The 27525-nt window shown below is 39.5% G+C and overlaps 1 protein-coding gene across 4 annotated transcripts in view; it reads right to left on the bottom strand.

Annotated features, from left to right (window-relative positions):
* Window positions 1–446: 446 nt before the first annotated feature.
* Window positions 447–27525, bottom strand: part of CPA6 (carboxypeptidase A6) — a 263617-nt gene continuing 236538 nt past the window's right edge. For all 4 annotated transcript variants that reach the window (XM_079901245.1, XM_079901246.1, XM_079901247.1 and 1 more), the window contains 3 exons: window positions 7952–8154; window positions 4026–4110; window positions 447–801 (listed from right to left, as the gene is read on the bottom strand). In XM_079901245.1, coding sequence (XP_079757371.1) covers window positions 614–801; window positions 4026–4110; window positions 7952–8154 — 476 coding nt within the window. In that variant the 3' untranslated portion in view covers window positions 447–613. The remainder of the gene's footprint in view (window positions 802–4025; window positions 4111–7951; window positions 8155–27525) is intronic.

Here is a 27525-nt window from a genome sequence, read left to right as displayed (position 1 = left end):
TAAAAAATATTTTATTTATTTTTGGCTGTGTTGGGTCTTTGTTGCTGCTAGGTGCGGCAGCGGGGGCTACTCTTTGTTGCGGTGCGCGGGCTTCTCATTGTGGTGGCTTCGCGGGCTCTAGAGCGCAGGCTCAGTAGTTGTGGTGCACGGGCTTAGTTGCTCTGCGGCATGTGGGATCTTCCCTGACCAGGGCTCAAACCCGTGTCCCCTGCATTGGCAGGAGGATTCTTAACCACTGCACCACCAAGGAATCCCCAGTAGCCTAGATCTTAATTGAGAACATGAGATTTATTGAAGTGGAATCCTCAATTTGTACATTTCTTGAGGCCAAAGAACTAGAAAATCTCCCCTCCCTGCTTAATCAAATAAGACTCGAAAGGGGCAGAAAATGGATGCCTTCTCTTACAACAAACTAGGTTATACTCTAAATTTTTTTCCACCATTTTTTTATTGCCACAGAGAGTTGAATTGCATGAGAAGGTCCTTTTCAAGTCCCCAGATAAGTTCCCTCTCAGTAATCGCCCTTCTCTTTAAAAACAATTTGCACCCACTGCCAAGCAGCTCTTGTGCAGAACCAGCTCTCTCTGGAGGTTGACTTGCCTCTTGGGGCATCTCAGGGACACTTCCTTAGTAGGTGCATTGTGATATTCTTCACAGCCAGCATGGTTTCTGTACAGGTGGGTTTGATGAGCATCTCTGGGAGTAAAAAGCCAAAATGCCCAGTGTCACGTAGTTCAAAAGCAAATGTGTAAGGCATTCCATTTTTGTAGGCCCAATCCATTGAGCTACCAGAGCTCACATCTAAAAGTTAAAAAAAAAAAAAAAAAGTCAGCTTCACTAAAGAGTCTGAATAATTTTCAAAATGTATATCTAGTACTTGCTTACTAAGCCATACTAAATCCTTCCAATGAAATACCCTTTCAACAAGAGCAGTTTAAGCTGAGCTCCTGAGCTTCAAGCTCATGGAACTTACAAATCACACCTGCTATCATCATAAATCATCCCAGCCACCTTCAGTCTGGTTCTTGCCTCTGCCACGTATGGAGACTTTGTTCTTTGAGGAGCTAGTCTAAGTAGTAATGCTTTTCTAGTATGATGACCTCAATTTCTTAGTTGCAACTCCAATATCATTTCTCTCCACCTTCACTTTATTCACCAATAAACATAATCACACTGTGGACTTTTTTTCTTCTCACTCAGTGCTTCTCCTTTTCTAAGGTCTAGAATATTGAAATTCTGATCCCAGAAAACCTCTTTTCTTCTTCTCGCCCTATTTTTTCACTCCTGATGAACTTGTTCTTTGCCTTTACTCATTACAGTTTCCAGACTTCCCCTGGGCTTCTTATAATTTCATTGAACTCTCTAGCTGGGCATGGTTAATTACTCCACTGAATTTCTCACCAGACCCTTTGTCTAGTCCTTTTCAGCGTTTGTTTTGCTAATTCTTAATCCCTAGTCCAGTTTCTCTGTCTTCTCTCTCACAAGGTAGGTGGAGAAAGTGTTTGTTGGAAATTCGTCCTAATCTCTGTGGTGCTTCTCCATTTCCAGTGGTGCTCTGGGCTCCTTTTTCTAGACCTTCGCTTACGTGAACCTTTCTCATTCTCTTCTGGTCCTGCCCCTCACTTTACCACTCTCTCCATACTCATCGTGGGTAGTTAGCCCATCACCTCCTCTGCTTACATCGCAATCCTGACTTTTCTCCTTCGAGCTCAGGAAGAAATGCTGCTCGTCTTTTACACTTGGTGTGGTTTGATCCCATTTTTTGTTGTCTTCTCTAGGACCCTGTTTCCTTAGTAAACCTCCCCCCAACCCCACCTTGCATCTTGCATTTTGGACACCGAAATGTCCAAGCACTGCTTTCCTGTAGCACTTCCTTCTCATGATCCTATTATATACCATCTTCTTTTCCTTCTTCCTTTTGGTTTAGAACTCAAAAGAGAACCTATGTATGTTGCTTCTGTATCCTCAACCACTTTCAGTCTGGTTCTTGCCTCTACCAGGCTGTGAAACCTTTGTTCTTGAAGGTCACCAATGACAGCAGGCCTAATCTCCTTTTTTTGTTTTTCTTTCCCCTCAGACCTCATGGTCAACCTCTCAGCAGCATTTAACTTAGCTGACAATCCATTCTGGTAACTCTCGCCTTCTGGCTCCTATGACCTTACATGCTCCAGCTTTTCAGCACAGAGTTGAAAGTGCAGGTGCTTTAGGGCTTGGGCTATATCTGATCCCAGCACCTGCCGTGACTCTCTGTGCCTCAGTCTCCCCTTTGAAAAAGGGATCATAATACTTACTGCATAGGGTTGTTGCAAAAATTGAATAATGTGCTCAGGATATATTAGATGTTATTGTTGGGCATCTTTTCACCCCAAAGTGCCTAGTATGCAGTTTTTAGCCTAACATGCTTTTAATAATTAATTAATAAATGAATGGATTTTCATAGAAGACTCTTTCTATACTTTTCTCCCTGAAATATATATTATCCAGCCTGACATAACACCATTTTATTATTTAAAAAATTTCCCACTCAAAGATACCACTTTTTAATGCTATTCTTGCCAGTTAGAGAGAGAATTATGTGACGATGGCAATTAAATGACTGCTGTTTCCCAGGTCCCCCTTTTGCTTCAGTTGGAGACAGAAGGTAGGCTGTGGTTTCATTGTCGCTCTGAGTTAGATTCACTGGAACTGCAAATAGTAGTCATAGTAGCCAAAGTCAAAGACAGTATTTGCCAACACTTACATCATAGTGATATGACAGCCTCATTTCTATGGTAACAGGTTGTTCTTGGTAAATATAATACTATGACTGTGCCTTGATACCAAGCTGAAAAGGTGGACTGAGAGTAAAATTTTAAAAACTTAATGTTTTTAGGTTTTTAATCTATATTCTGTTGGCATTAACTGGTAATGTGATTTTTAAAAATACTACATTTCCCCTTTCAAGGTGGCTCTATTAAAACACAGTTGTAAAAAGGTCAGCATTAGACCAATGATCATGAACTTAAGAAAAGACCTCTGATACTTAAGACATTACCATTACTAGGATAAGCTTATATGATAAACAGTGTTAATTAACAAACCAAGCATTTCTGCTGAAGGCTGAAGAAAGTGAGTGGTTAGGAATATAATGATGGGTAAATTAAAGAAATCAAGGAGAAGTTTGCTACCTCACTAAAAAGTATAATCAGATGTCACTATGTATACATACATATGTAATGTGTGTATATACCTTCATATGCATGCGTAGAGATTCACAGAGTACTAACCACCATACGATCACGGCAAGCTCCCGGAACGCCGCTAGACATTCGGAAATATATGATTTCTCACTAGATTTTTCAAGTCATATAGTCAATGAATTTTAGAGTTTGAAAGGCCATGAGAAATGATCTAGTCCAATTCCTCATTTAACAGTTATGGAAACTGAAGCCCAGGACTAATATCTTTGTCAGGATTACCTCTAACTAGTGGCAGAATTAAGACTAGGATCCATTTCTCCTGGTTCTTTGTCCAAGTTCTTTCCATATACCTGGTTGCTCTTTATTTCATATGAAATAAGAAATATTTTAATTACCTTTCAAGGGGAAATTCAGTTGAAGGTGTTATGTAAGAAACAGAATTTCATAACAAGAATGGTAGAAGGAAGGGATAAAAGGGAAGCTCCTTCAAGGGCTCAAACATTACATTATCTTCTCAAGGCCCATTTCTACCTTTGCAGCAGTTACAACTGCTTAAGGAGCCCGTTTTGGTACTTTGCACTGTCATAAGATCTCCATTCAACCTTGTAGTCTTTACTACATGCTTAGAATATTCTCTGCTTAGGATTTTTTCAATTGGTACAGTGATTTCTGTCAAGCAGGGTAAAACTAATCAGACATAAACTCCCTCCATCTTCCTTGGCTAATTTGGTAGTCAAAAATTTCACTTTAGGGGGGAACACATTTTCTGGGTTTTTTTGAGGGAGGTCATTACACAGGTTATTGGTTCGAGAGATGATTCTGACACAGCATCCATAGGAAACTTACACAGTGTGCTGGAAGCAGGCCCGTATCGATACTGTATGCCGTACACCGACTGAAGTGCCTTCACAGCTTTATGAGCTGCAGATTCCTGTGAGGTTAAATGGAGAAATCTTATCACTTATATCATTGCCTTGAAACCTTTAGAAACACCGACACGTTGTCTGAGCATTATCGGTCATCAATTTGGAGAACACTGGGCACATTGGTGGATAGCTATATTTAATAATAATATTGCTACTCTTTGTCACATGCTGCATTTTGCAATATGTTTTAGAACACATTATTTCCCTTGATTAATTCTCACAATGAGCCAGTGATCAGTAATATTTCCATATACAGATGAGAAAAGGAAGGCCCAGCGAGGTTCAGTGGTCAGGCTGGGGTTACACAGCAAGGAGTGGCTATGTTGGGATAAATACGTCTTCTGAGGCTGATTTAGTGTTCTGTTCTCTTCACTTTAGTTCAGAGACACCCATTTCTATAAATTACCAAATGCTTGGCAGGGCCCAAGTCAGTTTTGCGCATAGCTACACATACAGTATTTAGCAACATGCCTGTATATAACAGGCACTTAATCACTGTTTCTTGCATGAATGTTGAATAAGCAGAGATCTGCAACAGTATCCCATTAATCTCATTGATCTTTGAGTGCATACATCTTTAAGTGGCGGCCCGGTTCAAGGTATTTAAAACCCATTTGGATCAGTTCAGAAACGCTTTAATTCAGTAAGAACGACTCCTCTTGCTCTGTGTGTTTATCCCTTGTGGGAATGGAAACACTTTGAGACTGCTTCGTGACTTCTAAGGTTACACAGGCTTGTGGCAGAGCTCAGCCAGGTGCGGCTAAGATGTAGAAATTCTGAGGTGGAACTTCCTAGCAATGCCAAAAAGCAGGAAAAATAAACACCTTCAAAATACTAAACGGTGAATATTCTAAGATGAACGAGAATGATACGGACTACCCTTGAAAACATTTCCAAATGGTATAAAAGCACTAGTTCCAGCAAGGAGTTAGCAAAGTATTGTATGACCAGTGAGAGGAAAAGAAGTGTGTTGAAACCAGTATACAACTCTCCCATTTCCAGGTGCCTGTGAATAATTTAATCCCTCAGTTGAAGCACTCCGGGCAACGTGGTACTGTGTGCGGGACCTGGCTTCAGCCTGCTGTCCTCACTCACCTCAGGGAAGCAGAAAGCCGCATTTGCAGCAAATGCCACACTGAGTGGCTATTCAGGAACCAGGCTCCAGAACCTGGCAGACATTCATTAATTGATCTCACTGATGACGACATTCTCCTTGCAGGAGCCGACAAGAAAGGAATGTAAACACCATAATGAGGTCTCTTAATGGAGAATGTGCTAAGATTTTTAACATCTTCTCCAGTGGCCTCAGTGATATTCCATGGCAAGGGCAGAAATTTCTACATTTAGAAGATTACTGCATTCTGCTGGTGAGGAGACCTTTGTTCCTCATTATTTCAGATGACTAAACCCAAGAAAAATATTCTACCGAGGAAAAAGAAAGATAACCACTCTGCCTATTTTCGCAAAATGTATGCATAGTTTTAGCCTTTTGGGCTCACTGGACTTCTGCCACTGACGTGCAGGTGCACGTTGATAAGAGGTTGAGACATGATCCTTCCTCGAAGAGTAGAAGCTTCATAAAATTTTCTAAGAATATTTTCCAGGATGGTACCTATTTAAAAGAGTTTAAGTGATTCTTCCTTTTGTCCATTCCTTCTTTTTTCCATTCATCCAGAAGGACCCAGCTCTCCCTTATTGGACCTCAGCTAAGTAAGGAGTATATGTTTTATTTAAATATTTTTATATTTAAAGCAACTTAGTGACCGAAATATCTTAGCAGAAACACAGACTCCTACATATTGATGGAATGTTTTTGAACAAGTTGAACAGAACTTAAATGGCTACTGGTTAACATTCAGAGACATCTATTATCTGAGAACTGTAATCTTAGTTTTAACGATTTAGCTTATCTGCAACCCGCTAACAGGATTTCTCAATGGGGTCACCACTGACAGTTTGGACTAAATCATTCTTTGCTGTGGAAGGCTGTCCTGTGCAATGTAGGATGTTTCACAGCATCCTTGGCCTCTACCCACTAGATGCCAATAACATCCCCCACCCCTGTTGTGGCCATCAAAAAATGTCTCCAACACTGTCAGTGTCCCTTGGGAGGGAAATTCATCATTGGTTGTGAACCACTGATCCACTCTTTATACCACATCCTCCAATCCAAGACACAAGGAAAATAACTCCTGATGGGAAGATAAATTCAAAATATGGAGAATATTCTCATGTGGTAGTTTTTTTTTGTTTGTTTTGTTTTGGTTTCTTTTGCAGTATGCGGGCCTCCCACCGCTGTGGCCTCTCCCGTTGCGGAGCACAGGCTCCGGACGCGCAGGCTCAGCGGCCATGGCTCACGGGCCCAGCCGCTCAGCGGCATGTGGGATCCTCCCGGACCGGGGCACGAACCCGCGTCCCCTGCATCGGCAGGCAGACTCTCAACCACTGCGCCACCAGGGAAGCCCTCATGTGGTAGTTTTAATATATTACATATTCTATATAATCTGTTGTGAGGATACAGACGCTGTGTCCAATTTAGAAAAGGCTGAACATTCGCGTATAGAAACATTTTGGTACAAGGTGGTTAGGTTGCCAGGTCAATAACACCCAAGAATGAGAAGCCTATTTGACCCACCGAGGAGCTGAAGAATAGCACTATCAAATATCGCTCCCACCTTTACAGTATTTCTCAAGAGAGAGAATTTGCTCAGAATTCTTGCATGAAATGCTAAGAACAAAGTTCCTCTTTTGGACAGAACGCAAGCCTTCCCCCAGGCCACCTTCCGACCTCACGTTCCAAATTCTTCCCAGGTCCTGGCCATCGAGATCAGGAATTCCTGCAACCCCAAGCAACTGGTGCAGGATTTGGAGTCTGAGATATAGGGAGAGAGAGGATGCTTCTTTTTTATAAAAGCTTTTAAATTCAAGCCTAAAATACATGCAGAAGAGTATACAGATTTTAAGTTTATAGTTCAATGAATGATCACAAGTTGCATGCAGTCATCCAGAACCAGCATCCAGCCAAGGAATAGAAAATCAACAGCAGCCCCAAAGCCCGCCTGTGCGCCGTCCCAATCACCCCTCCCTCCCTCTTCCTTGCTTCTAACACTATGTATTAGTTTGGCCTGGTCTTGAACTTCATAGGCCTTCAGATGATATAGGCTCTGAAGCAGACTCACTTTACTGGGGAATTAGTCCCTATCGTGGATAGCTTGTTGGGTTTCTGAGATGAGGTGAGGAAGGAACTCTGCTCTTTCACTTTCAGGTAATCTCATGCCTGAAAGGCTGTTCATTCTTAGCACTAATTTGTCAGATGCAGGCCCAGAGACTTAGTAGCATTAAGCAAATAGCGTTTATAAATTAAAACTTGCTTTTAATTAATGAGTCAGACCATAATTTACGCACAGTTGTTTACTCAATAAAGTTAATTACAGCCCTGCATATGTGACCGAAGCTGTAATCTAATCACCTCCATCCTGACATTTTCCAAATAACCTGTGGTAAGAATGTAAATATGTTTGAAATGATTGCATTGGAGAAGCAGCGTGCACAGTGGTTAAAAGCAACAATGCTGGAGCTAGATGTGGGGTGACTCCTGGCTATGACACTTAGGAGCTCTGTGTTCTTAGTATAATGACTTAACATCTTTAAGTTTCAGTTTCCTCATCTGTAAAATGTGGATAATAGTTGTTACTGAATAGATTATGAAAAATAAGTGAGATTATGTATATATGAAATGCTAATTAGAACAAACACAATGTGTTTGCTATTATCATTACCACATAGAACCATCTTAGCATTAGAAAAGGATGAAGCCTACACACATATCCAGCTTCAAGTACTTACCACACAGCTAAAATTGGGGATTGTTGCGTATTTGTAAGAATAGGGATACAGCAACATCTGAGCATATGCGTGAAAAGAGAGGTAAGCCCTTATGTGCTTCTTGTGTTTTCGGAGGAAGTTCGCTACAGCTTTCACTTCCGGCTCAGATTCTGGGAAAGGTCCACAGTACGTATCATCACAAGGGTGCATGGAAGCTCCTTCATCTGCAAATTAGAAAAGAAAATGGGGTGAAGGGGTGGGCAGGCAAGAAGCAAGAAACACAAATCGGCATTGTTAAACTGATTTTTCTTTTATTTCTGTAAACACACGGTATTATTAAGCAGTTCCTCTAACTTCTCATTTAAAGAAATCAATACTGAAAAATCCAAGACAGTTCAGGCCTCCATGCATAATGGGAGGGCAGCCTGAATAGGAACTAGGTGCTGCTTGTTTAAGCCTGCATAAACCACTCTAAAGGGAGGGCTCTATCAGTTGGAGGACTAATTCTACGTGATCCCCCCAGAGCAGGAAAGGCCTCCTGTTTATACACTCCATGACACTTGCACTTTCCCACCATAACACTCAACACGCTTGTAATTAGTGTCAAAATTTACTCATTTAACATGCAACCAATATTTACACTAATCTGGGTGCCTGGGATACAGTGGAAGACAACATAGGAAGAAATCCTTGCTCTAACAGAGCCTACATTCAATCTGGATTCTTTGTTAGATTCTAATGCTCTGAGAAGTCAGGGGCTGTGTTTTTCCTGCTGGGCACCTGACAACTAGAACAAGTATGGCAAGTGTTCAACAAATATTTGTTGAATAAATGAATGTCAGATCCAAAGAAAAGGCTAGACCTCTGTACAGATGTCTGGTAAGATACAAATACTGATATATCAAGAACAGGGAGGCAAGACTGAAATAATTCCACCGAACATGGCATACCAATTTCTATTATATTTTTAGATCAGCTATATACAAACTGGCTTTGTGAAACCCGAGGCCTCTCCAGTTATCTTAGGGGTCAGTTCAGTTAAGTCCTCAAAACGCAATTTTAATAATTTTCAAATTAAAAATGTATACAGGTCTATGAAGGGGAGGAAGGAAAATAAGATTCACTATAACAATCACAGTATTAAGTTCCAAGAAATTTTGGAAATAATGACATTTTTCAGTTACTTGCCATTCTGAGTCCTTACGATCTCTCCCATACCCCTGGAACACTGTAACTCTTTCCATAAACACATGGAAAATGTTTGGTGAGTCTGTGACATAGTCTAATACTTCTGAAAATGAAAAGACAACTAAGATCAGGCTAATTCTTGAGTATGTTAAATCTCATTTATGCCATAGGAGAGTGTAGATGGGGGAACTTGCAGCAATTGTGGTTTTCCTCCTTTGAGTCTAATTCTGGAGATGCCTCAAAAGCAAGTGGGATATGGATAGAACTCAGAACTTAATATAAAAACTGTAGCTGATACTCCTGAAGGAATAGGAAAAAGAGACATTTGAGGAACATTGATGTAAAGCACTGGAAAGGAGAGATCACAAATAGAGCAGCTAATTCCAGCGGGAGCAGAAGTAATGAGCCAGAGAAACAGAACTCACAATAATCCTAATAAATATTCTCAAGGGCATATAGGAGGGCACTGGAAACATTAAACAGGGACAAGAGGTTATAAAAAAGAACCAATGAGATATAATGGAAATAAAAAACTTAATTCATGGGTTGAGTGAATACAGTGGATGAGTGAATTAATGAGATGGAGTGGGTTTTGAAATGTTCCCAGAAGGCATTAGAAGAGACAAAGAATTGGAACAAAGAGAAAAAAAAATTAAAGGGTGTGAAAAATAGAATAATTGTCAACATCTGATTAATAAGGGTTCTAAAAGAGAAATTAAATATTTGAAGAACTGCTAACTGACATTGTGCCACGATTAAAGAAAGATTGAATGGGTACCAACACGAGAGAGAAAAGGGAAAATAGCAACACTTTGACACAGTAAAGTGAAATTTAGGAACGAACCAATTCCAGAGAGAAAGAAGCAGGCCATCTATAAAGGAATGAGAATTAGATTCACATCTGACATTTTAAATAGCAACACTAGAGTAATATTTCCAAAGTACTTTTGAAAAAAGGAAATGAGTCTAGACTTTTATACCTAGCTGAACTCTTATTGAAATGTGAGAGTGAAAGATGTCATAGTTATTGTGGCATATTTTCATTGGTTATTTTTTCAATTTTTTTTCACTTAGAGGTTTTAAATTTCACATCATACAAAATGTAAAGGTTTTAAAAGGATTTTATTTTTAATTTTCATAAGTTTTGCCAAATTGTTTACTAAGTTTGTTACTGTTTACACTCCCCCAAGTAATGTAGAAGAGTACCATTTCTCCTCAATACCTGCCAACAATACCCTGAACGTGTATCACCTTTTGATTTTTGCCAGTTTGCTGGCAAAATTTAATTTGCCTTCCTACTACAAGTATGTTTGAGCATTGATTCGTAGGTTCACTGGATTGGACTCCTCTCTGAATTGCTTAATCATGTCCTTAGCTCATGTTATTCTCTCTTGGGCTGTTTATCTTTTTTCTTACCCATGTATAAAAGAGCTTTGTATAGATGTTTGTCATCTGCATTGCATTTTATTCTCATATTTATAATTTTTCTATTGAATTGTTTATTATAACTTATCATTTTAGACATTTTAAATTTTATGTAATTACTATGTCTTTTTCAATGCCTTTGGGTTTCCTCTCTTGGTGAAGAAAGTTTCCCCTATTCTAAAGGATTAGAGGTTATTTATAGGTTTTCTTCTAAGAATGTTATCATTTTATTTTGTTCTTTTTCATCTAAGTCTTTAATCCTTCTGGATTTTTTTTTGGATTTATTTTTTTACCTATGTAACCTAGTTATACCTTCAGTTTTTCTATAGTGATAGCCAATTCTATCAGCATCATTTATTAAATATTCTATCATTTTCCCACTGAATTGAAACACCATCTTGGTCATATATTAGAGTCAACTGCATTTGTAGATCTATTCCTGGATTCTCTGTTCTGCTGGTCTATTTGTCTATTTCCATACTGTCACCTTATCAATCTGTAGCAGCATTAAGGTATGCTCGATATCAGACAAGTTCCCCTTACTAGTATTCTTCTTCCAGTTTTATTGGTTTTTAGGGTCTATTTACTTTTCCGTATAAAGTTTATGATCATTTTATCAATTCCCCAAAACAGAAAACAAATGAAAAACCCTGTTGAGATTCTAATTGGAATTGCATTAAACTTAATACTGATTTGGGGAGGATATTATTATACTGTGTCACCCAATCCAAGGACATGTTACACCATTCCATTTGCTCAGATGGCGTTTTATGTTCTTCATTAATATTTTATCATTTTTTCTTTAGTATGCCTTCTTTATTGTTGGTATTATTATTATTTTAAACATCTTTATTGGAGTATAATTGCTTTACAATGGTGTGTTAGTTTCTGCTGTATAACAAAGTGAATCAGCTATAAATATACATATGTCCCCATATCTTCTCTCTCTTGCATCTCCCTCACACCCTCCCTATCCCACTCCTCTAGGCGGTCACAAAGCACCAAACTGATCTCCCTGTGCTATGTGGCTGCTTCCCACTAGCTAGCTATTTTACATTTGGTAATGTATATATGTCCATGCCACTCTCTCACTTCATCCCAGCTTACCTTTCCCACTCCCCCTGTCCTCAAGTCCATTCTCTACGTCTGCATCTTTATTCCTGTCCTGTCCCTAGGTTCTTAAGAACCTTTTTTTTTTTTTTTAGATTCCATATATGTGTGTTAACATACAGTATTTGTTTTTCTCTTTCTGAATTACTTCACTCTGTACGACAGATTCTAGGTCCATCCATCCATCCACCTCACTGCAAATAACTCAATTTCATTTCTTTTTACGGTTGAGTAATATTCCATTGTGTATATGTGCCACATCTTCTTTATCCATTCATCTCTCGATGGACACTTAGGTTGCTTCCATGTCCTGGCTACTGTAAGTAGAGCTGCAATGAACATTGTGGTACATGACTCTTTTTGAATTATGGTTTTCTCAGGGTATATGCCCAGTAGTGGGATTGCTGGGTCATATGGTAGTGCTATTTTTAGTTTTTTAAGGACCCTCCATACTGTTCCCCATAGTGGCTGTATCAATTTACATTCCCACCAACAGTGCAAGAGGGTTCCCTTTTCCGCACACCCTCTCCAGCATTTATTGTTCATAGATTTTTTCATGATGGCAATTCTGAGCGGTGTGAGGTGATGCCTCATTGTAGTTTTGATTTGCATTTCTCTGATGATTAGTGATGTTGAGTATCCTTTCATGTGTTTGTTGGCAATCTGTATATCTTCTTTGGAGAAATGTGTATTTAGGTCTTCTGCCCATTTTTAGATTGGGTTGTTTGTTTTTTTGATATTGAGCTGCATGAGCTGCTTGTATATTTTGGAGATTAATCTTTTGTCAGTTGCTTCATTTGCAAATATTTTCTCCCATTCTGAGGGTTGCCTTTTCATCTTGTTTATGGTTTCCTTTGCTGTGAAAAAGCTTTTAAGTTTCACTAGGTCCCATTTGTTTACTTTTGTTTTTATTTTCATTTCTCTAGGAGGTGGGTCAAAAAGGATCTTGCTATGATTTATGTCATAGAGTGTTCAGCCTATATTTTCCTCTAAGAGTTTTATAGTATCTGGCCTTACATTTAGGTCTTTAATCCATTTTGAGTTTATTTTTGTGTATGGTGTTAGGGAGTGTTCTAATTTCATTCTTTTACATGTAGCTGTCCAGTTTTCCCAGCACCACTTATTGAAGAGGCTGTCTTTTCTCCACTGTATATTCTTGCCTCCTTTATCAAAAATAAGGTGACCACATGTGCGTGGGTTTATCTCTGGGTTTTCTATCCTGTTCCATTGATCTATATTTCTGTTTTTGTGCCAGTACCAAACTGTTTTGATTATAGTAGCTTTGTAGTATAGTCTGAAATCTGGAAGCCTGATTCCTCCAGTTCCATTTTTCTTTCTCAAGATTGCCTTTGGCTATTCAGGGTCTTTTGTGTTTCCATATAAATTGTAAAATTTTTTGTTCTAATTCTGTGAAAGATGCCATTGGTAGTTTGATAGGGATTGCATTGAATCTGTAGATTGCTTTGGGTAGTATAGTCATTTTCACAATGTTGATTCTTCCAATCCAAGAACATGGTATATCTCTCTGTCCGTTTGTATCATCTTTAATTTCTTTCATCAGTGTCTTATAGTTTTCTGCATACAGGTCTTTTGCCTCCTTAGGTAGGTTTATTCCTAGGTATTTTATTCTTTTTGTTGCAGTGGTAAATCAGAGTGTTTCCTTAATTTCTCTTTCAGATTTTTCATCATTAGTGTATAGGAATGCAAGAGATTTCTGTGCACTAATTTTGTATCCTGCTACTTCACCAAATTCATTGAATAACTCTAGTAGTTTTCAGGTAGCTTCTTTAGGATTCTCTATATATAGTATCATGTCCTCTGCAAACAGTGACAGCTTTACTTCTTCTTTTCTGATTTGTATTTCTTTTTCTTCTCTGATTGCTATGGCTAAAACTTCCAAAACTATGTTGAACAATAGTGATGAGAGTGGACAACCTTGTCTTGTTCCTGATATTAGTGGAAATGGTTTCAGTTTTTCACCATTGAGAATGATGTTGCCTGTGGGTTTCTCATATATGGCCTTTATTATGTTGAAGTAAGTTTCCTCTATGCCTACTTTCTGGAGGGTTTTTATCGTAAATGGGTGTTGAATTCTGCCAAAAGCTTTTTCGGCATCTATTGAAATGATCATACGGTTTTTCTCATTCAGTTTGTTAATATGGTTTATCACGTTGATTGATTTGCGTATATTGAGGAATTCTTGCATTCCTGGGATAAACCCACTTGATCATGGTGTATGATCCTTTTTTTTTTTTTGTGGTACATGGGCCTCTCACTGTTGTGGCCTCTTCTGTTGCGGAGCACAGGCTCTGGATGCGCAGGCTCAGCGGCCATGGCTCACGGGCCCAGTCACTCTGCAGCATGTGGGATCTTCCCGGACCGGGGCATGAACCCGTGTCCCCTGCATCAGCAGGTGGACTCTCAACCACTGTGCCACCAGGGAAGACCTGTATGATCCTTTTAATGTGCTATTGGAGTCTGTTTGCTACTATTTTGTTGAGGTTTTTTGCATCTATGTTCATCAGTGATATTGGCCTGTAGTTTTCCTTTTTGTGACATCTTTGTTTGGTTTTGGTATCAGGGTGATGGTGGCCTCATAGAATGAATTTGGGAGTGTTCCTCCCTCTGCTATATTTTGGAAGAGTTTGAGAAGGATAGGTGTTAGCTCTTCTCCAAATGTTTCATAGAATTCGCCTCTGAAGCCATCTGGTCCTGGGCTTTTGTTTGTTGGAAGATTTTTAATCACAGTCTCAGTTTCACTGCTTGTGATTGGTCTGTTTATATTTTCTGTTTCTTCCTGGTTCAGTCTCAGAAGGTTGTGCTTTTCTAAGAATTTGTCCTTTTCTTCCAGGTTGTCCATTTTATTGGCATATGGTTGCTTGTAGTAATCTCTTATGATCTTTTGTATTTCTACAGGGTCAGTTGTTGCTTCTCCTTTTTCATTTCTAATTCTGTTGACTTGAGTCTTCTCCCTTTTTTTTCTTGATGAGTCTGGCTAATGGTTCATCAATTTTGTTTATCTTCTCAAATAACCAACTTTTAGTTTTATTGAACTTTGCTGTTGTTTCCTTCATTTCTTTTTCATTTATTTCTGATTTGATCTTTATGATTTCTTTCCTTCTGCTAACTTTGGGGGGTTTTTGTTCTTCTTTCTCTAATTGCTTTAGGTGTAAGGTTAGGTTGTTTATTTGAAATGTTTATTGTTTCTTGAGGTAGGATTGTATTGCTATAAACTTCCCTCTTAGAACTGCTTTTGCTGCATCCCATAGGTTTTGGGTGGTCGTGTTTTCATTGTCATTTGTTTCTAGGCATTTTTTGATTTCCTCTTTGATTTTTTCAGTGATCTCTTGGTTATTTAGTAGTGTATTGTTTAGCCTCCATGTGTTTGTATTTTTTACAGATTTTTTTTCCTGTAGTTGGTATCTAGTCTGATAGCATTGTGGTCTAAAAAGATACTTGATATGATTTCAATTTTCTTAAATTTACCAAGGCTTGATTTGTGACCCAAGATATGATCTATCCTGGAGAATGTTCCATGAGCACTTGAGAAGAAAGTGTATTCTGTTGTTTTTGGATGGAATGTCCTATAAATATCAACTAAGTGCATCTTGTTTAATGTATCATTTATAGCTTGTGTTTTCTTATTTATTTTCATTTTGGATGATCTGTCCATTGGTGAAAGTGGGGTGTTAAAGTCCCCTGCTATGATTTTGTTACTGACGATTTCCCCCTTTATGGCTGTTAGCGTTTGCCTTGTGTACTGAGGTGCTCCTATGTTGGGTGCATAAATATTTACAAGTATTATATCTTCATCTTGGATTGATCCCTTGATCAGTATGTAGTGTCCTTCTTTGTCTCTTGTAATAGTCTTTATTTTAAAATCTATTTTTTCTGATATGAAAATTGCTATTCCAGCTTTCTTTTGATTTCCATTTGCATGGAATGTCTTTTTCCATCCCCTCACTTTCAGTCTGTATGTGTCCCTAGGTCTGAAGTGGGTCTCTTGTTGGCAGCATGTATACAGGTCTTGTTTTTATATCCATTTTGCCAGTCTATGTCTTTTGGTTGGAGCATTTAATCCATTTCCATTTAAGGTAATTATTGATATGTATGTTCCTATTACCATTTTCTTAATTGTTTTGCATTTGTTATTGTAGGTCTTTTCCTTTTCTTGTTTTTCCTGCCTAGAGAAGTTCCTTTAGCATTTGTTGTAAAGCTGGTTTGGTGGTAGTGAATTCTCTTAGCTTTTGCTGGCCTGTAAAGGTTTTAATTTCTCTGTCGGGTCTGAATGAGATCCTTGCTGGGTAGAGTAATCTTTGTTGTAGGTTTTTCCCTTTCATCACTTTAAATATGTCCTGCCAGTCCCTTCTGGCTTGCAGAGTTTCTGCTGAAAGATCAGCTGTTAACCTTATGGGGATTCCCTTGTATGTTATTTGTTGTTTTTCCCTTGCTGCTTTTAATATATATTTTTTGTATTTAATTTTGGTAGTTTGATTAGTATTTTCTTGGTATGTTTCTCCTTGGATTTATCCTGTATGGGACTCTCTGTGCTTCTTGGACATGATTGACTATTTCCTTTCCCATATTAGGGAAGTTTTCAACTATAATCTCCTCAAATATTTTGTCAGTCCCTTTCTTTTCCTCTTCTTTTTCTGGGACCCCTATAATCTGAATGTTGGTGTGTTTAATGTTGTCCCAGAGGTCTCTTAGTCTGTCTTCATTTCTTTTCATTCTTTTTTCTTTATTGTGTTCTGCAGCAGTGAATTCCACCATTCTGTCTTCCAGGTCACTTATCTGTTCTTCTGCCTCAGTTATTCTGCTATTGATTCCTTCTGGAGAATTTTTAATTTCATTTATTGTGTTGTTTATCATTGTTTGTTTGCTCTTTAGTTCTTCTAAGTCCTTGTTAAATGTTTCTTGTATTTTTCTCCATTCTATTTCCAAGATTTTTGATCATCTTTACTATCATTACTCTGAATTCTTTTTCATGTAGACTATTTCCTCTTCATTTGTTTGGTCTGATGGGTTTTTACCTTGCTCCTTCATCTGCTGTGTGTTTCTCTGTCTTCTCATTTTGCTGAACTTACTGTGTTTAGGGTCTCCTTTTCACAGGCTGCACGTTTGTAGTTCCCATTGTTTTTGGTGTCTCTCCTCAGTGGGTAAGGTTGGTTCAGTGGGTTATGTAGGTTTCCTGGTGGAGGGTACTGGTGCCTGTGTTCTGGTGGATGAGGCTGGATCTTGTCTTTATGGTGGGCAGGACTGCATCTGGTCATGTGTTCTGGGGTATCTGTGATCTTATTATGATTTTAGGCAGCCTCTCTGATGATGGGTGGGGCTGTGTTCCTATCTTGCTAGTTGTTTGGCATAGGGTGTCCAGCACCGTAGCTTGCTGGTCGTTGAGTGGAACTGGGTCTTAACATTGAGATGGAGGTCTCTGGGAGAGCTTTCGCTGTTTGATATTACATGGAGCTGGGAGGTATCTGGTGGACCAATGTCCTGAGTTCAGCTCTCCCACCTCAGAGGCACAGGAATGACACTGGCCAGAGCACCAAGACCCTGTCAGCCACATGGCTCAGAAGAAAAGGGAGAGAAAAAGAAAGAAAGAAAGAAAAAATAATAATAAAATAAAGTTATTAAAATAAAAAATTATTAAAAATAATAAGCAATTATAAAGTAATAAAAAAATGTACACAGAGAACCCTAGGACAAATGGTAAAAGCAAAGCTATACAGACAAAATCACACAAAGAAGCATACACATACACACTCACAAAAAGAGAAAAAGGAAAAATATATCTTTTGGGAAGTCTGAGGTCTTCTGCCAGCATTCAGTAGGTGTTCTGTAGGAGTTGTTCCATGTGTAGATGTATTTCTGATGTATTTGTGGGGAGGAAGGTAATCCATGTCTTACTCTGCCATCTTGAAGATCCCCCCTGTTGTTGCTATCATTATTATGAATTGGTAACTATTTCTTTTTTTAAACAATTTTTATTTAAAAATATTTAAAAATTTTTTATACAATTTTTAAGGGTTACTTTCCATTTACAGTTATTACTAAATATTGCTCTATTCCCCATATTGTACAGTACATCCCTGAACCTATCTTACACCCAATAGTTTGTACCTCCCACTCCCCCACCTCTTTATTGCCCCTCACCCCTTCTCCGCTGGTAACCAGTAGTTTTTTCTCTATATCTGTGAGTCTGCTTCTGTTTTGTTATATTCACTAGTTTTCTGTACTTTTTAGATTCTACATATAAGTGATAATCATACAGTATTTGTACTGCTCTGACTTATTTCACTTATCACAATGCCCTCTAAGTCCATCCATGTTGCTGAAAATGGCAAAATTTCATTATTTTTACGGCTGCGTAATATTCCGATGTATATTTATACCACATCTTCTTCATCTATTCATCTGCTGATGGACACTTAGGTTGCTTCCATATCTTGGCAGTTGTAAATAATGCTGCTATGAACACTGGATGCAGGTCTCTTCAAATAAGTGTTTTTGTTTCTTTTTCAGATATATACCCAGGAGTGGAATTTTTGGGTCATATGGTAGTTCTGTTTTTAGTTTTTTGAGAAACCTCCATAGGTTTTCCACAGTGGCTGGAATTGGTAACTATTTTTCAAATGGTCCTCTCAGGGTGTGATGGTAGAAGTCATTTCATGATACCATGAGAGCTCCTCCTATCCTCCCCCTTCTTGTCTTCCACCTCCAACTCCATCAGATCTAGCTGGGAATTAGTTGCCCAAACTATCTCTTTATAAACTTCATTTTGGAAGCTTATGTGCTGTCAGAATGAAAATGTGACCCATTGAGAAAATTTTATATAAAATATGATATGTATGTTATTTACATATATAAATAGTTTTCTGATAACTTTATTCTTAAAGATAATATCATATTTGGGATAATGAGTGACAGCTTAGTTGACATTTCCTTAGAAAATCAGACCCTCTTCTAACTAACATTCTAAGTTGCTAAAGATAAATTACTTGTTTTGTTCAAACTGTCAAGAAAGAAGGCACATAATCCTTTAGTATTCTCATTTTCCATTCTTTCTGTAGATTGTAACTATTTCTAAGCTACTCCTGATTTTGTAGAGGCTGGAGACTTACTTGTTTTTCAACTAACAGTGGGTAAGGATTGCTGTCTTTTATCCTTTATGAGGGAAGAAAAACAAAACTTAATGGTTTTCTTTTTCAAGACTGAGTAGCAGGAGGGATAAATATTTGGTACTGAAAACAGAGCCAGTGCTATTGTTCCTTTCTGGAGTGGGGAGCAATTGGGGCTGTAGATGGAGATGTGGGTGGTGAGTGCCTTGTATCCCTGACTACATAGCCACAGTGAGACACTACTCTTGACCTGAGGCACTTGCCTTGCCCACATCATCCTCACTAGATCTTCTCTGGGTAGAGCTGAGGTTTTTATAACATCCCTTACTCACATAGGTGGTACAGATCTAATATAGGATGGGAAGAGCAGCAGGGTTTAGAACACAGAATCATTCTACAGATGACTATGTCTGGCTGTAAATCCGGTAGCACTTATGTTGTACTATAGTTATTTATTTATGTAGACTCACCCCTCCTTTAGAGGGTGAACTCCTCTAGGACAGAGGCCATGCCTTATTATTCCCAGTACTTAGAAAAATGTACACCCTTGCTATGCTTTAAATGTTGTTGAATGAGTAAGTGGAGCTGACCCTGCTCAGGGGAGATGCTTGCACATTGGACTATTTCATTGAATTTAGGTCTTTGAGTAGACAACTAAACTCCAGTTCATGTCCATGGAAGGCTGAGGACTTACAAGGGCAACAATAACAACAACAGAATATCTTCAAAAAGCCTGTTGGTCCGTGAGAACATTCTATTACCTAAGCATTTCTTGAATAATTTCAAATCTGAAACTCTGAGCTTTCCCTAAGTTATACTTTAATAAATGTTTAACAGTTTCAGAAAGGAAATGGTGTACTTAAAACATTTTTATATATGGTGATGAGCCCCAAATTGTTTATGCCCATGAGTACAAATCCTCCCTCGTCCCTAACAAAATACAGAGTGATAGCTTTATGAGTAAGCTTTTAACAAGTCATAGCAGAAAAGGGCCATTAAATTTCCTCTTAGACTGTATAAAAACTGTAACTGTGTGCTGGTGAGGTTCCTTTCAAAGAAGGGAGAGAGATTTGCAACTGGAGAGGACTGTTTATAACAGGAAGGTTTTGAGGAACGTGCAGGGAGAGCAGAGGTGTGTGGAGAATGCACGGAGCCAGAAAAGGTGTAGATTGGCCAGCAAAGAAGGAAAAAGTGCCATGGTTTCCCAGGTGTCAGGAGGACCAGGTGTCCGATCTCACCTGTTTTCTCACAGAGCTTGAAATAGTCTCCTCCCTTGGCTTCTGACACACTGACCCCTTATGTTTTAGTTCCAACAACTTTTTTCTTTCCTTATTAGTCCTCTTTATGGGTTTCTCTACCTCTGTCCGTCCCTTAAGAAGCACCCAGTTGTTCTGCCCTTAGTCCACTGTCTTCAGTGATCTCTCTCTTCAATGAATATGGCTTCTTCAGCTACTACTTAGGTATTAATACTTTCATTCATTCAGCAAGTATTTACCACGCCTACAAACTGGGATAGGTCAATGAATAAAACAAAGTTTTCTGCCTTACAGAGCTTACATTCTAATGGTGCTGATGGTGTTGGTGGGGAGATAATAAACAACACAGTGAATAGGTAATTGCTCTGTGCAGTAGAAAAGTGCTGTGGAAAAGAGAAAAAGGCAGAGGATATAGTAAATATCAGGGAGGTGAGTTGCATTTATAGAGATAGTGGTGAGGGTTATTCTCAGAAACTGACTTTTTTTTTTTGCGGTACGTGGGCCTCTCACTGTTGTGGCCTCTCCCGTTGCGGAGCACAGGCTCTGGACGCGCAGGCCCAGCGGCCATGGCTCACGGGCCCAGCCGCTCCACGGCATGTGGGATCTTCCCGGACCGGGGCACGAACCCGTGTCCCCTGCATCGGCAGGTGGACTCTCAACCACTGTGCCACCAGGGCAGCCCCAGAGACTGACTTCTGAGCAGACTTGAAGAACACAGGGAGTCAGCCGAAGCGTCTGGGGAAGAGTGTTTTGGGCAGAGGGAGCAGCCAGTGCAGAGGCTGCACGGCTGGCCCTGGGGTGTTCCTGGCCAGTGTGGATGGAACCAAGTGTTGAGGGGGAGGGTAGAAACCGATGAGGTCAGACAGTCAATGGGGGCCCAGATCATGTGAAGTTTTATAGGCTATTTTATGTCCTGTATGGGTGAGTAAAGTGGGGAGCCACTGCAGCATTTGGAGCTGAGGGTTGACATCATCTGACATATTTCAGAGGTTCATTCTGGCTGAGGAGATGGACAGACGGTGTGTTATGGGGAGGATGTGTGCGAGGGTAGAAACCGTGAGACTAGTTACTGGGGTGAGAGATGACAGTAGCTGGGACCAGGGAGGTAGTAATAGAGGTGGTCAGGATGGCTGGAATCTGGAGCTTTTCTAAAGGTAAAAACAAAAAGATTTCCTAATGGATTAGAAAAGGTATACGAGAAAGAGAGGAGTTCAAGATGTTCCTGTGGTTTTAGGCCCGGGCGATGGGAAGTTTGGAGCTGCCATCAGCAGAATTGAGAAGTGGCTGTAGGAAGAACAGGTCTGGCAGAGTAAAGATCAGGTGTTCAGTTTTGGATATTTTGAGTTTGAGGTGTCTGTTAGATACACCAGTGGAGATGGCAAGTAGATGTTATATACAGGAGTTTGGAAGAATGTTTGGGGCTAAAAATAGACATTTAAGAGTCAGAAGCGTATGGTAGAGGATGAGCTCTCTTAAGGAATGAATGTAGATAGAGAAGAGAAAAAGTCCAAGACTGACCCCTGGGCATTCCAGTGATCAAAGTTCAGGGGGAAGAAGAGGACCCCACTCCACACCCCCGGAAAAAATATAGACTGAAAAAAATGACCAAGAAACCAATGAGTTTGGAAGAGGTTTTCTATTCTGGAGGCCAAGTGAAACTACATGTATTGAAAAATAAATCTTGGGCTTCCCCAGTGGCACAGTGGTTAGGAATCCGCCTGCCAATGCACGGGACACGGGTTCCAGCCCTGGTCTGGGAAGATCCCACATGCCGCAGAGCAACTTAGCCAGTGCGCCACAACTACTGAGCCTGCGCTCTAGAGCCCGCAAGCCACAACTACTGAGCCCACGTGCCACAACTACCGAAGACCGTGCACCTAGATAGAGCCTGTGTTCTGCCACAAGAGAAGCCACCGCAGTGAGAACCCCGGGCACTGCAGTGAAGAGTAGCCCCCACTCGCACAACTAGAGACAGCCTGCGCGCAGCAACGAAAACCCAACATGGCCAAAAATAAACAAATAAAATAAATAAATTTATATAAAAAGAGAAAAATCATGATCCACTTTGTCAAAGCAGCTTAGAAATCAAGTAAGGTGAGATCAAGGTTTGACCACTGGATTTAGCCATGTGGGATTTGATGCGAGTATAACACTGCCTGTAGTGAGTTTAAGGAGGGGAGGATGAGAACCCTGCAAATAGGAACAAAGACATGGGGCAGTAGCTGGTGGAAGAAGTGGAGACGAGAAGGAGTTTCTCAGACGAGAGGAATAATGGCATGCTATTATGCTGCTGGGAAAGAGTCCAGTAGGGAAACAAACACCACACCCAACCGGCCCAAATGACAACAGAACAAAAGAGATGGGAAAAGTCCTGGAGCAATATTCCTGAGTAGGCAAGTGGACATCTAGTAAGAGTCAGTGACTTGAATCTCTATCTCTGGCTTTCTGCACATCTCCACCGGCTTGCCTCAGAGGCTCTGGAAGCTCAAGATGTCCTCAGATGAAATCATCTTTCTCTTTCCTACCCACCAAACTAACCTTCTGCTCTGTTTCTTAACCTATGCTCCCCTCATTCATCTAGTGGCCCAAGTCAGAGACTTAGACGGAGTGTCCTGGAAGTTGTCTTCTCCCTCATCACTCTATCCAACTGGAGAGCAAATTCTGTTGATCCTGTCTGTTAAATGTCTCTATGCTACTTCCACCAAGGAAGTTCAGGCCCTCAGCATCATTCCTCTGCAGTATCAGAATAGTTCGTTGCCCTCAGCCTGGCTTGCCTTAAATTCAGCCTTCTCAACAATGTCATTGTAATCTTCTAGAAACATAAATCCGATCTTCTTGCTCTGTTGCTTAAAATCCTTCAGTGGTTGCCTTCTCGATAAAGTTCTGAAGTCTTTACGACAGCTTAAAGACCATAGAAGTAGTGTGATCGAAGTGTTTCAAGATGGCGGTGGTAGGTATTATAGCTCATCTTGTGTGTGTGTTCTTCTGTCTTAAAAAAACAATTTGTGATGTTTGTCCTGTTGCTGTACAGATAGCACTGTGATTGGTATTTTACCATTGACCAGATATTTTCACATACTTTCTATGGCTCTGTGATATTGGGTTGGCCAAAAAGTGCGTTCAGGTTTTTCTGTAACATCGTACAAAAACCCGAACGAACTTTCTGGCCAGCACAATAGTTTCAAGGTTGCATAGTTTCTCCCTTCCTCGGAATTCAAAGGGTTATGCTTTCTCCCCCCGACCAGATGTTTATGGGATAAGGCCCTTCATGATCTGTTTTTGGTTGACCTGCTTGGAATTTTAGCTTCGACCTGTCTGCCTTAAACTTTCTACTTCTACTCCTGCTACACTATTGGTCATTTCCCCGAGCTTCCCTATACCTTTGTCTTTATGACTGCGCATGCAGTTCCCTTTGTCTGAAGCATCTCTTTTCTTCACAGTCTGATTTTACTTGTCCATCAGTTACCAGTCCTTCTCTGCATCTCCTCCAATGCCCCCAGGCTGGGTTAGGTGCCTGTCTTCTATGTGCCCATAACACACTTTACCTGCATTCGGCATAAAACCTAGTGTCTGCGTTAAAATTGTATGCAAACCCAGTTCCCTACTCATTTAGGCGAAGTGTTATTCCCCTGCGTTATCAGAATATTTTGCGGCCTTCAGTCTGGCCTGCCTGACAGTGTTTGACCAATACTGGGTGCATAATAGGCTAAAAAAGCATTTTATTTCATAATTATCATATATGAGCTAAACGTATATTATTAAGAAGGGCCATGCCTCAATTTAATACTGTTTGCCTGAGAAACACATTAGACACTGGAATATTCTATCTCATCTTATGGTTTATTTTGTGGATTGGCATCCTGCCAAAGTTATTTACCACAGATTACGTATTGATTGAGCAGCAGGATGGGTTCTCACATTGAGAATTCTTTCTCCCACTGTTTCTGATTTTTTGCCTTACTCATCTCCTATTCTAACCCTGTCTTTAAAAAATAAAATCAGAATCCTGAATAGCGGTGCCTCTAAGATGGAAATAAATTAATTCAGCTGGAAAGAAAACCACTAAAACAATCAAATTGTATTTATAGCCTTTTGGGGCACTAGCCAGGCTTTACTAAAATGTGAAGAAACAGCTCACCAGTATTGTTGAACAGTAAGTCCCTTGGGGATTTTACATAGCTGTGTTGGATATACAATTTGAAGAGTCCTGTTCATATCTAGCCTCAGTTACACAGGTTCTGATCAGAAATATCTGCTGTACTACAGAAGATCAAGAGAGCAGAAAGCTAAAGCACCAGGACACAACATTTCAAGGAAACAAGTGAAAAAAACTCCATATCTAGGAAACAATGATAAAACAGACTTCTAGGGGAAAGGAACAAGAATCACCAATGCCATCACTCTAGGTTTTAGGAGCATGAGACTGTAAAGGTTATTAGTTTCCCCTTAGTTTATGGGAGCCAATATATTGTTTCTGAAGCTAAAAGCAACATTCTCTTTCCCATCTTTACATGCAGAACAACTGTGGAATACATAACAAGATCTCTGCAGTGCAGAGTGGGGAGATTGTAGTCTTGTCAAATAAAACAGCAGACATCTCTGTTCTGAACACTTCAGCAGTTTAACTTCCGTACCATACATCACCTCTCTTGTTTTTGAGTGTTGAGATGCAAAATTCTACAAGAACCTCATAAATCTAGACAGGAGACGGGACGTGCACACGTGAGGAAATGAGAGGACAAGACGGTGTAGGATATAATACAATTTTAAAGTGTGCAGTGCAGGCTAAATGCATGGGAGCCCAAAGGATGGAGAGAGAGAGCAGGGAAGATCTGGTGAGGCTGTAACGGCAAAGAAACTCGATGCGATTCAAGATGGGTGAAACTTGAAAACATACAACTTAAAAAAATGAAAGACAAAAAAACCCAGATTTTGTTGTTTCTATGAGCCTTAGTCCTCCTGGATGGTAAAATGAGGTGGAAGTAGTCTTTAGAGAAGAAATGGAGACGGATGTGGTACTAGAAGCAGCAATCGACTGAAAATCACAAGACCAGTCTCAGTGTGAACTGCCCTAATGAGCTCGGTGACATTCGTGTCACTGCTCTGGCTGCAATGGTCTTGGGTGGATTAGGGACCGAATCAGTGGTTCTCACTTGGTATTGTGACGATGTATTGCTATCACTCCTGGGGGTTGTCTGACAGTAGCTAGTTTCACATTATAAAATTATTTAATTAAAAGAATTGGTTTAGTTATCCTGATAAATAACTCGTAATTTATTCTAACATACTCTTGTAATGGGGGAGAGAAAAGGTCAATTAGAACGGGTGAGCTTGGGATGAACCAAAAGGAGTGTGCCCCATCATCAGCTGGGCATGTGGTAGTGGAAAAAAGTAGGGTGAGAACTGTTGGGTTAGAAAATGATTGCTACAACTCTGCAGCATTGACAGTTTAGGGCTCCAGGCCAGATGAAAAAAAAAAACTTCAGTGTAATTATGTACTTACTTTTCCTTAACATCCTTAGATTCTGTTCTAAGAATATGAGGATAAAATTTAGTAATACAAGTTGTTACTTGATTGATTTCTGCTTGTAAGCAAATATACATACAGAATATACAAATGTATATTCTGATGTATATACATCAGAATATACATTTTCTTAGATAAAAACTTCCCTCCTTGCCTAAGGTCCTCCAACCCCCTCCCAAATCTGCTTCTTCTCTTGCATTACAAATCTTCTAAATGTAATCACAAGTATCCTGTAAGAGAGAAATTTGATTATAGACAGAATGCTATGTGACAGAAGTAGAGGGAAGCTGAGTCAGATAGAGAAGTTGCTATGCCACTGGCTTTGAAGGTGGAGAAGGAGGTCACAAGGTAAGGAATACAGGTGGCCACTAGAAGCTGGAAAAGGCAGTGACATGACTTCTCCCCTAGAGTCTTCTGAGGGAGTGTGGGCTTGCCACAGCTTCAGCTTGGTGAAATCTGGCCTCCAGAACTGTAAGAAAATAAATCTGTGTTGTTTTAGGCCACTAAGTTTGTGGTAATTTGTTAGAGCAGCAACAGGACACTAATATGCTCATATAATTATCTTTTATTTATCTCTATACAGCATTTACCACAGTTTAATGTAATTGTATTTTCACTAAACTGTCAATCTTTTTTTATACTCCATTTATATTTATTATAAACTATTGGCTATATTCCCTGTGTTGTACGGTATATCCTTGTAGCTTATTTTATACATAATAGTTTGTACCTCTTAATCCTCTACCCCTATATTTTGCCTCCCCACTTCCCTCTCCCCACAGGCAACCACCTGCTTGTTCTATCTGTGAGTCTTTCTTTTTTATTATATTCACTAGTCTGTTGTATTTTTTTAGATTCCACATATAAGTGATATCACACAGTATTTGTCTTTCTCTGTCTGAGTAATTTCACTTAGCATAATGCCCTCCAAGTCCATCCATGTTGTTGCAAATGGCAAAATTTCATTCTTTCTTAAGGCCAAGTAGTATTTCATTGTGTGTGTGTGTGAGTGTGTATACACACACATATATACACCACACCATGTGTACACACACACACACACACCCCACATATATATACGCCACACCATGTATACACAAACACACACATATATATACTACATATATATACACCACACCATGTATACACACACACATACCACATATATATACACCATACCATGTATATACACACACATATATACCACATATATATACACCATACCATGTATACACACACCCACGACATATATATACACCGCACCATGTATACACACACACAAACATATATATACCACATATATATACGACACCATGTATATACACAAACACATACCACCTATATATACACCACACCATGTATACACACACATACATATATATACCACATATATATACAGAACACCATGTATACACACACACACACAAATACTGCATATATATACACCACACCATGTATACACACACACACACTCACATACTGCATATATATACACCACACCATGTATACACAAACACACACACATATACCACATGTATATACACCATACCATGTGTACACACACATATATACCACATGTATATATGCCACATCTTGTATACACACACATATGTACCACATATATATACACCACACCATGTATACACACACACACACACATACATATATATATATATATATATATATATATACCACATCTTCTTTATCCATTCATCTCTTGATGGACACTTGGGTTGCCTCCATATCTCAGCAAGTGTAAATAACATTGCTATGAATATTGGGGTGCATGCATCTTTTCAAATTAGTGTTTTTGTTTTTTTCAGAAATATACCCAGGAGTGGAATTGCTTGGTTATATGGTAGTTCTATTTTTAGATTTTTGAGAAATCTTCATACTGGTTCCACAATGGCTGCACTGATTTACATTCCCATCAACAGTGTACAACTGTTCCCTTTTCTCCACATCCTC

This window comes from Stenella coeruleoalba (genome assembly GCF_951394435.1).
Source record: "Stenella coeruleoalba genome assembly, chromosome: 17".
NCBI classification, from domain to species: domain Eukaryota; kingdom Metazoa; phylum Chordata; class Mammalia; order Artiodactyla; family Delphinidae; genus Stenella; species Stenella coeruleoalba.
The sequence above is the reverse complement of the archived record's forward strand: the minus strand, read 5'-3'. Positions and strand labels throughout refer to the sequence as shown.